General features: G+C 39.7%; 1 protein-coding gene and 1 long non-coding RNA gene across 2 annotated transcripts; one reads left to right on the top strand and one right to left on the bottom strand.

The window, feature by feature from the left end:
* The first annotated feature begins 6,288 nt into the window (after positions 1–6,288).
* Positions 6,289–10,944, top strand: LOC124172760. Its single transcript, XM_046552248.1, has 2 exons — positions 6,289–7,408; positions 10,913–10,944. Exons 1-2 carry the CDS (start codon positions 6,400–6,402, stop codon positions 10,942–10,944), a joined length of 1,041 nt encoding a protein of 346 aa, XP_046408204.1. The 5' UTR covers positions 6,289–6,399.
* On the bottom strand, positions 8,345–9,125 carry LOC124172728. The gene is made up of 2 exons (XR_006868260.1): positions 8,883–9,125; positions 8,345–8,453 (listed from the first exon to the last, which is right to left on the bottom strand). It is a non-coding gene; the product is annotated as an uncharacterized LOC124172728 (long non-coding RNA).
* Positions 10,945–13,707: the final 2,763 nt, after the last annotated feature.

Below are 13,707 nucleotides of genomic sequence, written 5' to 3'. Positions count from 1 at the left end.
GGGGGATAAACCTCCCTACCCTTAGAGCTTAGGGAAATTTTAAAGTTTAATCCATTTCTTTTAATTTGATTAATATTACTGATAGAATATATAGTGTGAGCGATCAATAAAATATCCCTCAGAAAGCCGTAAAACTCACCTTTTGAGACATTTATCTGAAAATTAATCTAGGGGAGGGCCCTTGCATATCCCACTTACCCTAGCGGGTATTCCAGACCCTTGGACCCCCCAGTGTTAGTTGCGCCTAAAACCATTTATTCCCGGCTGCTCCCCTGGTGCACAATGTATTCACCAATTATGTTCAGGTATGTTTGAATGGAATTAAAGAAATGTCTATCATTCCCATTAATATCCAAAAGTCAATAGAAAATTAACATCATTACAATATCCACACAATATTACTTTTGGATATTATGCTTTTTCAAAAAGCCGGCACATATCAATATCCTCACAATATCCATACAATATTACTTTTAGATATAATGCTTATTGGATATTGGTAACCATCTATGGATATTATATGGATATCGATTGCTACTAGGGAAGTCTTCCCCCTTTTTCGTTTCTTTTTTTTCTGCTAAAACCAGTCGTAATTGGCGCCTGCTGATATCATGCAGGGCAATATCCTACACATTTTTATGTATAAGTGGTTTTACATCATAAATAGAACTTACACTCATGTAATGAATACCTTGAGTCAGTCTTACGTGCGAACAAATGCTGATCATATTCCCACTGACACTAAACTACGCACGCATAATATTCATCCGATAAAAATATACCGTGTTGGGTACCTAATGACTATTGCTGCATTATTAATACAAATTAAACTTATGAGCTGCCAAATATACTGCTTGGGATGTAGCGTTTGACAGTGTGGAAACTTAGGCGACGACAAAAGAGGGACAAGAAAAGAATGAAGGCATCCGAGATGTGAGTATAAAAAAGAAAGGAAAAGGTGAGAAGGATGGAGAGGAAAAAAAGAAGAAGTGCTATCCATGGTCGAGAGATTTTTTGGTAAGGGGGAGGGGAAGGATGAAAGTAAGGATATGGTTAGAATGAAAGGGCCTAATGCGAATGGGCGTCACTTTTAATTAAAGGAGTAAGTTCAAGTTGGGAGGGGCGCAGGCACGGTGATTCGTAAAATCTTCAATTCAGAAAGGCAGGTAAATGATGTTTTTCTATGACCACCATAACTATGGTTGACTCACCATCATAACTCCACGCACATGTTGCATGTACTGTTTTTCTTAAAAAAATGAACAATATTAATGTAAGAGTATTTCCCATAAACAAAAGGACAACACTTCCTACGACGCACAGTGGGCTAGAATAGAAAAAAGCTGGCCAAAAGTCGCTAGAGTCTAAGTTATTAGTAAATTAAAGAAACATTTTACAAATTGTGTATTGTAAATGTGCAATTTAACTTATTTAGGATTATGTAGGCCAAAATATTGTTTAGAAGGGCGATAACAATTAAAATAGGCGAATGTGATGCGGGAAGCAAACTCTACAGGGGCACGCCTATCTTCTGCTCAGGAAATATCAAGGGAAAAATAGAATTTTTTCTACTGCTAACAACGTTAAAGCTATCAAATAGTTTTGCATAAGGTAAATTTTGAGTCAAAAAGTCAACTTTTCTGGTATGTTTACCCGATTTTTTCTAATCTTCTAATGTTCTAATCCTTGTGTCGGGCTTCCAATGCCTCTTCGGAAAGCTGCCCAATAGGAAGAATGTCATATTTCACGATTCCCGCTCCATGTATAAAAACTTTGTGAATAGTTCCCTCTCTATTTGCCAAGACGACACTATGTAAATCTTGACTAGTCACTGTCGTTGTATCCATAGCTGAGCAACTACTCTGTGGACGTCCTTCGGCAATTCGACGAGGAATACCTACTGAAAGGAAACTGACTCGGCTAGAAATGAGCGAGCCAATCGCTTAGACGGCTTATTTTGGGAAAATTAAACTTCTAGATTGGAAAAATTTGCACGTGTTCAAAGTAAAAGAACAAATCTGGGGACACAAGTGGGCAGCCGCCGAGTGAAAAGGGCTAGGAAAGCGCGCGAACCGTTAGGTTTATTACCGTCCGCACGCGGCCTCCGCGCGAAGACCCAAGGGTAAAACCGTCAGATAAGGGTACATACCATAAAGTCACCGCAAATAATAAGTAGTTGAGTGCAATGCAACATAAATATAAACCAGTAACAGAGACCATAATAATTTATAATTTTAATATTGAAGAAATACTAGCTAATAATTTCACTGTCAAAAACTTGAATCAAAAAGACATTAAAAAATATCAGGTAATCAGTTCCATCGAAAACCGAACTATCATCATTCTTACATGGGTAGCAAAAAAAATTGCGGACTACAACTAGGAATCATTTTAAAAATTTTGCTTAACTTCGAACTGCTTCTCGCTACAATGGAAAGTAAAATCTTTTTCGATGGATGCGACGAACACTTATTGAAGTCACAACGAAACGGAGGTGGGTGCAAGGAGGCTTTGGTTCCCAGGAACAAGTAGGTAACTAAATCCTCTTTTAAAGCGCTTCTGACGTTGAACAGATCAATCCAGTGTTATAGTGGATGTTCACTCGACACTCTCTCTAGGACAACTGATGGATGTGGTACGCAAAAACAACCGAAAAACCCTAACTAAGAATTCCATTTGTCGGAACAAGTGGCGGTAAGGGTCGGCAAAAAGAGACAAAAAAGTGTAAAAAGCATAACATGGGATAGCTACCGATGAATTAGGGGAAGTAGAAAAGAGTCATTACTGGTAAGGTTGTAAAACCAGCATTGTCGGGCCAGTAAGTACGGAGGGTCGCAAATCCTCAACCATTCGGCGTGGGCGCCTGTCGCTGCACGTGCATGACCTTCCCAAACCCCTCGACCGCAGCCTGCCCATGATGCTTTAGGGAAATCCGAAATTCTGAGAAAATCCTTTCAAATATATTTTAGCCATAACTCTGCCGAGGAACCTTCCAATGACCTAATCGTAGAATTGCCAGTCACCAATATAGCAAGAAATTGTTATTTGCGACAAGATATTCGTTGAATTTAGCCATTTACAGTATAATGTGCAAAAACAATATGACAATTATTCATAAAATATGTATTCAAGTGACAAATGTCATTGGACTTTTAGTATTCCGTAGTCTTTATGCACGGATATCATATCCTTTCTTCGCTTAGTCCCGCCGCCGTTTCGTGGCCGCCACAGTGGACCGTGCGGCCGGGGTTGATTCACAGAAATAAGGTTGTTAAAATTAGGATCGCAAGTTATCGCAAAAACTGCATTCTGGACATTATTCTATATGCTTTTGTCTATCTCACAGTGCAAATAACTCCGTGTATTCTGATGTATAAACAAACGATAATTGCCGTTAAAAATGTAATTCAATGAAAAATCAACACAGTTTTTGAAAAATTATAAAAATATGAATTAACAAGTAAAATCAAACAAACACTGTCCATATTCATTTTATGAAGACCAATTTTATGGATAAAAATACATTTAAACCAATATTCGTAACAACGACACTGTAATGAAACTACAAATTTAGCTATTTTCAACGGAAAAAATTTGGTCGCTAAAATCACTCCGACATGCTCTACTTTAAACAGCTGTAAAAATTATATTAACGTATTCCATGCTCTGTATGGTATCCTATATTATAGAGTACATGCTTAATAATGAATATCAACTGTTTTTGGTTGAATTGCGCTAACTTCATTTTTCGACTTTTGGCCAGCTTTTTTGGATTTTGGCCCACTGTGCGACGCATTATAGTCTAACAGCCTGCCATTTCACTTGATGCCAATAAACATCTCGCTGCTTCTTTTAGTGAAAATTTATGTTTACCTTAAAAGCAATTCAATAAAATTTAAAGACAATCCAATTGCTTATTCGAAAAAATAATGCAAAATTATCTTCTCCCATAAAAAATTGCCGTACCGGTAGTTTTGACCGGTAAAAATTTAAAAACTTCTTCTGATTTTCTATTCACAGTATGGGAATAAGTTGCGTTAATCAAAATGTAGGCACTACTTGTAGTCCGAATAACCTACTACTTGGGGAGTGACTGCTATTTAACTTGTAAACATTGAAAAAATGTCTGAAAATCTTTAACCGCCGGCATGGATGAACGCGATGACGGATGGTAACCGTGACGCAGATGACAATATTTACATAGGCGTATATATTTACGTATTTTTCACCAGGCGAAGTGAAGAAAAAATATTGGAGTAACATGCTCGAAATGCTCCGAAAATTTATTTGCACAGTATGTTTTGTATAAGTTTACCAAACTACACAGATGTCTCCTCTCTTCCTCGTGCGATGGGTTACTTGCCGGAAAAACCCATATATTCTTCTCCGCTTTCTTCGGTGGTGGAATTGTTTGGCTGTGTGGGGGGGGGGGAAGGTTCACGCGGCCTTCCTACCTCTGAAGTCGTGCGTGGGGCTCTTGACGACGGTTAAAGTAGTCAAGTTGCACCATTTGTACTACCTGATCAAGTCGAATCGATCCCCAGTGGACAAGGAACGTGTAAGCAATACGCGAAGGTCGACTTCGGAGAATAACGGAGACGGCTGCGCCAGGTATGGGGACCGACTTTTGAAAGTGATTGTACATATATATTGTGACGTACCGACCATATGTCACGTATTTTCTTTCGCTGAGTAATGACCCGAGTAGGGGATGATCACATATGTGTGGATGAGCGTGCGTATGACTGAGTGTGTGCGTGAATAGTTTGTCATGCCCCGGGCATGAGGTACAAGTGACTCGCAAGTGTTTTGTGTTGGTCAGCACGGACCGGTGGTTGCCCCACTCAACACTGAGGCACGAGTGAAACCCCTCTTGTCCCAAAAAACCCCATCCCCTGTGTATCATCCCCCTCCAGATCAGTATAAATCCGCGGGGAGAGAGAGCCTTGGGGCGAGAAACGCTAGCCTGATCGACGGAGAGAGAACGGGATTGGTGACGTGCCTGATGGTCGTCATTTTTCTGGGTGTAACCAGAGAGTGCTGTTTAGCGGGACGAGATTGTTCTACGGAGGTAGCCAGCAGCGGAAAGCAAGATTGCAGACGAGCGACAGACAGGACCAACGCCCAGAGGTCGGGAGGAAGACAGCCCTCGATCCCGCGGACATTTGGGGTCCAACGCGTCGCATCATCGACGGCTCCCACTGCTCAAGGCTCCGACGAAACCGTAAGAACGTCGCAGTTAGCGACCCGTCCCCGTGCTTGTTCGCCCAGACCCGATTTAATCCCCAAACTGTGTAGCCAAAATATTAGGGTTCTTTCTCTCTATCCCGGTGCGCCGTATCTAATCACCAAACTGTTGACTCCTTGTCAGAAATCTGATTCAGTGTTACCTCGAAAGCAGCCTAAAAACTTAATTTGGGCAAATTGTAAACTCAGCCCACGAATTCTACAAATCACAAATTGTTTCTTTTTGTATTCTTTTGGAGGGGGGGCAATTTAATCATATCATATTGTGCATTTTTCGTTCACCTCATCTTCATCAGGGTATTTAATTTCGATAAATGTGTGTGTATGCTATGTTTGAAGTGGAAAATATATTTTTTGTGTCTCAAAGTACTCAATAATGGTTCGATCATTCCGTACTCGGGACTAATGATGCCCTCCCAACCCAGTAAAATATGTGGCGTTCTCATGATCCGTCACAATATATATATACATTTCACATTCACACAGGTCGCCACAGGCGAATATACAATCATAATAACATATAATAGAAATTGAAACAAAGAGATAGAAACAAATACAGGACGATGACACTCTCTCACAGCTCTAATTTTTCCCTCCGCCCTCCGCCCCCGAAAGCATATTCCTAGTTACGCCACTGCGAATGAGTTCCACGAGTGGATGAGTGGTAAAAATCTATTAAATGTGTATTTGAAAAAAGTTTTAAAGGTGGGAGACGGAAGGACATTTGTTCCATATCATTTTTCATGACAAGCCCAAAGCGCAGTTCTTTGTGTGTTAAGTATAAGTTTGACAGATGTGCCTATCCGCAAATGAGTTGATGACATGGCAGGATGGTATGACTTTATGAGCCATACTGTCAGTGCTGTAGTAGGGAAAGAATTTAGGCGGTAGGTACTCGACAAAAATCACTTGAGGAGGTTTCAGATCGACTCGAAGTGTACTCCAACGAGTTTTGATCTTCGGAGGTACGCCGTGCCGGCCCAACCACAGCACTGCATGCTGTATATCATGTTTCACATCCACTGAAGTTCGACAGTGTACTATCTCTATGTTGGTAGCACTGCAAATAAGTGAGTAGTACGGTGCGCAATGTAAAATGTAAGAGTGTAAAGTAACATTGGTTAATAAACAGTTATTAAGTACCATGTGACCATGTCTGAACACAACAGTGGCGACGAGGATGGGATACACAACGATTCATTAACTGTAATGGCTAATCAAAAGTTTTCCATCAACATTAAGCCTTTTAATGAATCTGAAGTGTCATGGTCAACTTATGTTACGGTACTAAAACATCAGTTTCGCGCGCAAAATGTTCCTCCAGAGAAGCAAGTGGATTTATTCCTTGGACATGTAGGATTTAACACTGTGGAGTCGCTGATAAATATTTTACATCCAGTAGAACCAGGTACGAGAACATTTGACGAGTTATGTCGTGAGTTGGGGCGCAGATTGGAACCCGAACCATCATCAATTCGCTCTCGAACGGTGTTTGGTCAGAGGATGCAGCAACAGGGGGAAACAGTAATGGAATACATAAGCGCTTTAAAAGTGTTGACCAAGCATTGTAAGTTCAATGAAACTTTAGAAGATCGCCTCAGAGATCAGTTGGTGGTAGGTTTGAAGTCAGAACGTATCAGGCAGAGATTGTTTGAAGAAGGTGATAATTTGAGCTGGGCCAGGGCTTCTGAGATAGCACTTTCCGTGGAAGCAGCAGTGAGATATGCTTCTGAAGTGAATCAGAACCAAAGTGTGAATAAAGTTCAATTTAAACCTAAGTCAGCCGCTCGACGGCAAGATGGAGTGGTACGTGAGAAGGCTGCAACTATGATCAATCAACTGACGTGTTATTGTTGTGGTGAAAAGGGGCATACCAGACCTAGATGTCCCAAGAGGAAATCTACCTGTGAAAAGTGTGGGAAAAAAGGTCACATTTCTAAGGTGTGCTATGATCGCAACGATACCCGGAACAATAAGGCGATAGTGAACTCCCTGGAGGAACAAGGAAGTTCGGATTCAGAAGAAGATGACAAGGACAGCTTATTTTGTGATTATGTGGTGGTAACTAATTCTGGTAATAAGAAAACCACTTCAAAAGGAAACCACGTGAAAGGTATTTCTAATTGCTGTAAAGCTTCCAAGGTTGGTCTTGTTTCTGAAAGTACCCAGGTAAAAATATTTGGTCTGTAACTGAGCTGGAACAGGTCTGGAACAGGGGTGGAGCTAAAGGTCTGTAGCTGGTCTGGAACTGGGAAGAAATTGAAACATTGCTCCAGACCAGTTTGGTCTGCAACTGGTCTGGACAACGGGTGGGTAAACTGGTCTGGACCCAGGTATAGCTTGGTCTGTAACTGGTCTGTATATTGCTCTGGAACTGGGCTGTTCTCAGGGAGACTATGTGGTCTGGAACTAATCTGTTCTAGTGACTAGTTGGTTTATACTACTTAGCCTGAGACTCAGGATAACTAAAAGATCAGTCAATCTCATTGATCTGACTGGTTCAGTTCAGCTAGTAAGGAAAAGGGAACAGCCTAAACAAATAAATCTGAGAAGCATACTGAAGGTATTTCCCAGCCAGCCAAATATGACTGAGATAAAGGCATACTGGATAGCAGTAATCTTCAATGGTTACAATGGCATTCTTACATAATCAATTTAATACTTTGTAAATTTTGAAAAGCGATGATACATCTCTATGGATGTCTTCAGCTGTAAGGGGCAAGAAAGTTAAGTAATTCTTACTACAATCAAAAGCTCAGAGTTAATGTATCCCCAGATTATGCCAGTATGAGTGCAAATGGAATTCAGAATTTAACAAATGTCAACCCGATCGTAAGATATTCATTGTACTCACACATGGCAACTGCATTTCAGCTGTGAACTCCCATCTAAGTTGATAAAACATGTTAGCATATTTTTAATAATAAAACGTTATTGTTAAACGTTATTAAGAATGGATTTTCACAAAGTAAAGCCAGAAACAATCAAGTTTATGTTAGCATGACTTTTGACAAACCATCAATAACATATCCCCTGCAACGGGAAATTTTGGATTCGTATGGAGGTGGATGATTTTCTATGCAATAAAATAAATCCATACAGGCAATTTAACATTTATTGATGTACTCAAAACATTCTCTAGTACTAGTAACACAGTTAACATGTATTGTAGTAGGGAAAATGTCTAGTGTCCATCGCCATCAATCCTGGAAAATGAGAATTGTAACATTTAATAACCAGCTAAGTAATAAGTACTTAAGGTAACTTAAAATTGTTCCACATATTCTCTAATATGGTTATTCAATTTCAAGAGAAACCCTTCATGCACGAATGAATTTATAGTGAGACTTAATACTTTTATGCCATGAAAAACTGATAACAATGTGGTTTCTAACGCGAGAACAGTAATTTGAAATATTTCAACTTAATCGATCTAAATGAATAGTATTTATAATATACAAGTTAAGCCAAAGATCAACCTAAATTGTAACCACAGTGAGAACGTAGTAATAAATAATCTTATATAACTATTGGGTTGAAAGAAGTAGTTCATTAATTGCATTAGTCCTAAAAATTGTTGATACTCAAGTTCGTTGATTTACTATCGATTGTAAAAATATGTTCCATGTACTTACATTAAAATAGTCAGCGCAGCAGAGATGGGTTGATGCTGACCAAGGCATCTTCTTTAAATCTCTACGTGCTGCAAGGAGCCACTTTTTCCGCAAAACCGGTAAATAAAAACTTTATCCGGCGTTGATTTCATTGTGATAGTATGCAATTGGCATGAAACAGTATTTTTTTCGATTCCTTTTTGGAAGTTTTCACTTTGAAAAACGTAATATTTTCCTCATCCATACGTTTTTAAACATACAGTTACTTGTAAAATGCGGTTTTAAGACAGATTAATTCACAAAGTCGGAAACTACTGTATCTACGAGTGTAAACATTCCAGCATTCCATTCCAGTGCCAATGGCTGTTGGGTCACGTGGTATAGAAGATGGCCGTCGGTTGTTTTGGCGCAAGTTTCAAAATACGATTTTTAATACGTTATATAATGGGAAAAAATTGTAACTCAAGTTTTTAATCCGCAAAATATGTATTTACCGCTGTTACTACATTCTTTTACAGAACTAAATTTCTCTGGAGCAGGTGCACCTGCTTCTTATAGGTGCGAGGTGTACCTTCACGAAGGTACCTGAGGGACTTTTCAGATATTTTCCTCTTCAACAAATGCTTTAATTTTAATGGGTTACTGAAATGATGCACTACGTTCACCTTATTACCATTTTATACACGGTGTTCTGAATTGAGATCCTTTTGCATTTGAGGGGGCAAATAGATACTTTAGTATATTATTTAATGCTTCCATAGCCCAAATAAAGTGCGTAAGCGCTACTATATATAGTAGTCTATAGTATACTACTTCCAGCTATAGCTGGAAGATATTAAATTTTTCTTACAATCAGCTCATTAACTGCACCCCTTCCCTACAGAAATGCAATGTAATTTTTTGAAAGAAGATAGGTATGTTAGTATGTAACATATGTAAGTGTAGATGTTTGGTGATAGTGAAGGAGATCTAAGGAAAGGATAGTGCCATGGAAGAATCCTTCTTCCATGGTAGTGCTACCCTTGCCTTACCCTCCCTGGAATGTAGAGCATGGGTTGATGGAGGGTTAACTACACACCATGGAGGGTACTAGCCTTCATTTACCCTATGTCTACCCACCATGGAGGAGTTCATTTTTATTACAGTGGAAGTTGTGGGCAAAACGTTTTGCCTGAAATTGGTAAATACATTGGAATTAGAATAAACCATTGCAAATTATTTTATTGACTGCTAACTACTTTCTAAAACCCTATTTGATATTTCAACCTTCATTTCTTATGCAATCATTTAGAAGTAATATTTATTTTTACCTCGCATATTCATTTTTTACTATCTTACCAAGCTTGCTTAAATGCTTAAAGTTTGCATCATAAATTGAGACTAATATCATAAGTACTTCTGATATTAGTCTCAATTTATGATGCAGCCCTTTCTAATGCCATCCAAATAACGCAACTCTCCACAAGCCATGATTGTGGGCAGTGGGTACCTTTGAACCCATGTGAAATTCATCTATGAAATAACAAATATAAAATTGCTTAACCTTTCTTGAAAAAAAAATAATGGGCATTAAAAATTGACCGCTCCATGGCCCAGGATTCCTAATTCCATTAAGTATCAATGCCTGATATACATTATAATCATTTCACTGTTACAAATAAATTTAAGAGCAATTGCAGATGACCGAATAAAATATCAGATCTCATGTCACATCAGAATCCAGACCAGTTGACTCACTTGGAATATTTCCAGAATAGTTCCAGACCAGTTGAAACTCATAGAATATTTCAGCATAGTTACAGAATAGATCCAGACTAGATGCAGACCATCGAAAATTACAGTACAGTTACAGACAGTTGATCCAGATCAGTTACACACCATCGAATATTACAGCACAGTTACAGACCAGGATTCCAGACTAGTTACAGACCATTTTCCTTTGCCTCTCTGAAATCCAGACCAGTCCAGTTCTGTTACAGACCAGTTACAGAACAAAATTTAGCCTTTCAGACCAGATCCAGATTAGTTACAGACGAAATATTTTTACCTGGGTAAGGTAAATCCAAACATTCGAAATCGATAGAAACGGAAAATTAAACAAAAGGATGCGTGGTATCTAGCCATAATTGTTGAGGGAAAGCATGTTCCATTTGAAATTGATACTGGTTCCGCAGTTACCCTAATGTCAAACTCTCAGTTTTATGAAACATTTCCTGACAAACTCTTGAAACACAGTAATGTGCATCTGAAAACCTACACAGGAGAAAGAATAATTCTTGTGGGGGAATGTCTGGTAGATGTTAGAGTTAAAAATATCAAGAAAACCCTAATGCTATATGTTGTAGAAAATGATTGTAAACCCATTGTGGGTAGAGATTGGTTAAAAGAAATTCCTGTGGAATGGGAAATAGTGCAAGGAAGGGTAAAGAAAATTGAGAGGGTTGGAAACAATCTGGCTTCATTGCTGGAAGAGTATGAAACATTGTTTGACATTAAACCAGGGGTTTTAAAAGGTATTGAGGGGAAACTCTGGCTAAAAGAGGATGCCAAACCAAAAGCAATGAAGTTCAGACATCCACCCTATGCGTACAAACCCCTCATTGAAAAAGAAATAGATCTAATGGTAAAACAGAACATCTTAGTGAAAGTAGATAACAGTGAATGGGCTACCCCAATTGTTCCAAGACCTAAGGAAGTGGATAGAGTAAGAATATGTGGGTATTTTAAGGTAACTGTTAACCCAAATTTAGTGGTTCCCCAATATCCATTACCAAGAATAGAGGACATTTTCAGTCATCTTGAGGGTGGGAAGAAGTTTACCAAGTTAGATCTAAACTCAGCATATCATCATCTAAAGATGAACAAGGATTCACAAGAAATTCTAACAATCGCAACCCACAAAGGACTGTATCAGTATACAAGGCTAGCGTTTGGTATTGCTCCTGCTCCTGCCATATGGCAACAATGTATGGATCAGATACTTACAGGGATACCGAATTGTTTCTGTTTTCAAGATGATATATTAATAACTGGTAGTTCCGATTCTGAGCACTTGAAAAATTTAGAGTTACTCTTTCAAAGACTACTAGAAAAGGGATTGACCATAATGTGGCATTTTTTAGTGTCCCCCCCCCCCCCAAAAATTTCTGGTCCCCCCCCCCCCCCCCAGAAATTCCTCGAACTTCCTCGAACTTCCTCCGAACTTATCCGCAGAACTTCTCCCGCCAAGAACTTTTCGCGCTAAGGTTTTTTCGCGCAAAGGATTTTTCGCGCAAAGGGGCCCTGTAGCAAAGTGTCCTGTCTCGCAAAATCCTGTCTCTGGAAAATCCTGTCTCTGAAAACCCTGCCTCTGGAAACAGCCTCTGAAACAGCCTCCGAAACAGCCTCCGAACCAGCCCCGAACCAGCCTACCTGCAATGCAAGACTTATATAGGACTACTGCGGAGAAATACTTCTCCTTGGCAAGCAAGGGGAAATCGGTGCTAAGGCCTTAGTATTGCACTTGGAGTGAGAAGTTTTACCATTGTCCTATCACAATTCTCTCTCCCTCCAACACCTCACCCCAGTATCTCCTTCCCCTCCATGTGTTCCAATGAACTATCCCTCTGATTCCTCTGATGTCTCCAACCCAGAAGTTGAGGGGAAAATTCTGGGTGCTGGCTGTTGTCTCAAAACCAGGGAATGGTGTTTTGGTGGAGCGGCCGTTTCTGCAGGGGCAGTGACGCATCAGTGGGCGGTTGTTGAATTCGCCTGGCTACCCCTCCACTCCCTGGAAGAAGCCCTCCCCTCAAATGCTGTCTCGCTTTGCATAGGCAAGCCCTCTTTTGATCGTGACCTGCTGGGAGACACATGTCTAGTGAGACATGGCAAATTTTGAGCAATTATTCTGCTGGTATTTAGCTGGTAATGTTTTCTTGGGATCATGAATTACTATCATTGTTTTCTGTAATACTTCTGATTTTTTGAATACTCTACTTTGAATAGATATCGTACGGTCATAACTCGTAAATTATTTTTGGCTACCTTTTTCTTGTGAGCTGTTTTTCTTGTTTGTGGAGTCTTTCGCTGATCCAGCATGTGACCGACGGTTGGAGTATTTCCCTTGTCTGGACTTACGTGAAAAATCAACCAGATTTTACGACGTAACGTTACATATTGGTAGCAGAGTTGAGGTTCGATTTCCTTTCGAGGTTCCTGTCCTTTCGTCGAGGTCTCAGAGTACTGGACAATGGTGACAATTCTCCACTATTTCTCCACTTTTTGCAGTTTCTGGTTGTTTCTCCTCTTAAAAGTGAGTTATTTTATGTTCCATTAAGTGCTTTTTGGTTCGTGTGGGATTACGTGACTAGTGTTGCCGACTTTTCCTCGTGGTCATATGCCATTTGACATTAATGTTCGTAATGCTCGTAATTTTCTTGATAGTTTGGATAGCAACTAGTTATTCTTGCACTATTTTTGGTGATTGGACTCTTCTAGCAGAGATAGATAGTTTTATTTCTTGCTCTTTCTCTCTCCTTTTCTCGTTGTCGTCACTTCACTTTTCAAAATGCCTGGAGGTACTGACAACCCGTACGAAAAAACTTATTTAACCACGGGCGAGGATCGTAAGGCCAGGGGTACGGCTAATGTGTCCGTAGGAAGTGAAGTTTCTAATAATGAACGGGAATCTTCTTTAGAAGTGGTTCCACCTCGCCCAACGCACGAGGAAAGTAGTGATGTTCACGTCTCTCACGAAATGTCTGCTTCTCAGACATTGCCAGTTTCTGAAGGGTTAGTAATTGTCAAACAATTACTCAGTGATTTTCCGCCATTTGAAGTGTCAAACAGTGAGAATTGGTTTAATTTC

Source organism: Ischnura elegans, assembly GCF_921293095.1.
Source record: "Ischnura elegans chromosome 13 unlocalized genomic scaffold, ioIscEleg1.1 SUPER_13_unloc_2, whole genome shotgun sequence".
Lineage (NCBI taxonomy): Eukaryota > Metazoa > Arthropoda > Insecta > Odonata > Coenagrionidae > Ischnura > Ischnura elegans.
The sequence above is the reverse complement of the archived record's forward strand: the minus strand, read 5'-3'. Positions and strand labels throughout refer to the sequence as shown.

Excerpts from the sequence above, each read along its gene's own strand:
- LOC124172760 (XM_046552248.1), top strand. The coding sequence starts at position 6,400 with ATGTCTGAACACAACAGTGGCGACGAGGATGGGATACACAACGATTCA. Across the intron at positions 7,409-10,912 it reads GGTTGGTCTTGTTTCTGAAA|GTAAGGTAAATCCAAACATT; the intron begins GTACCCAGGTAA and ends ATTTTTACCTGG.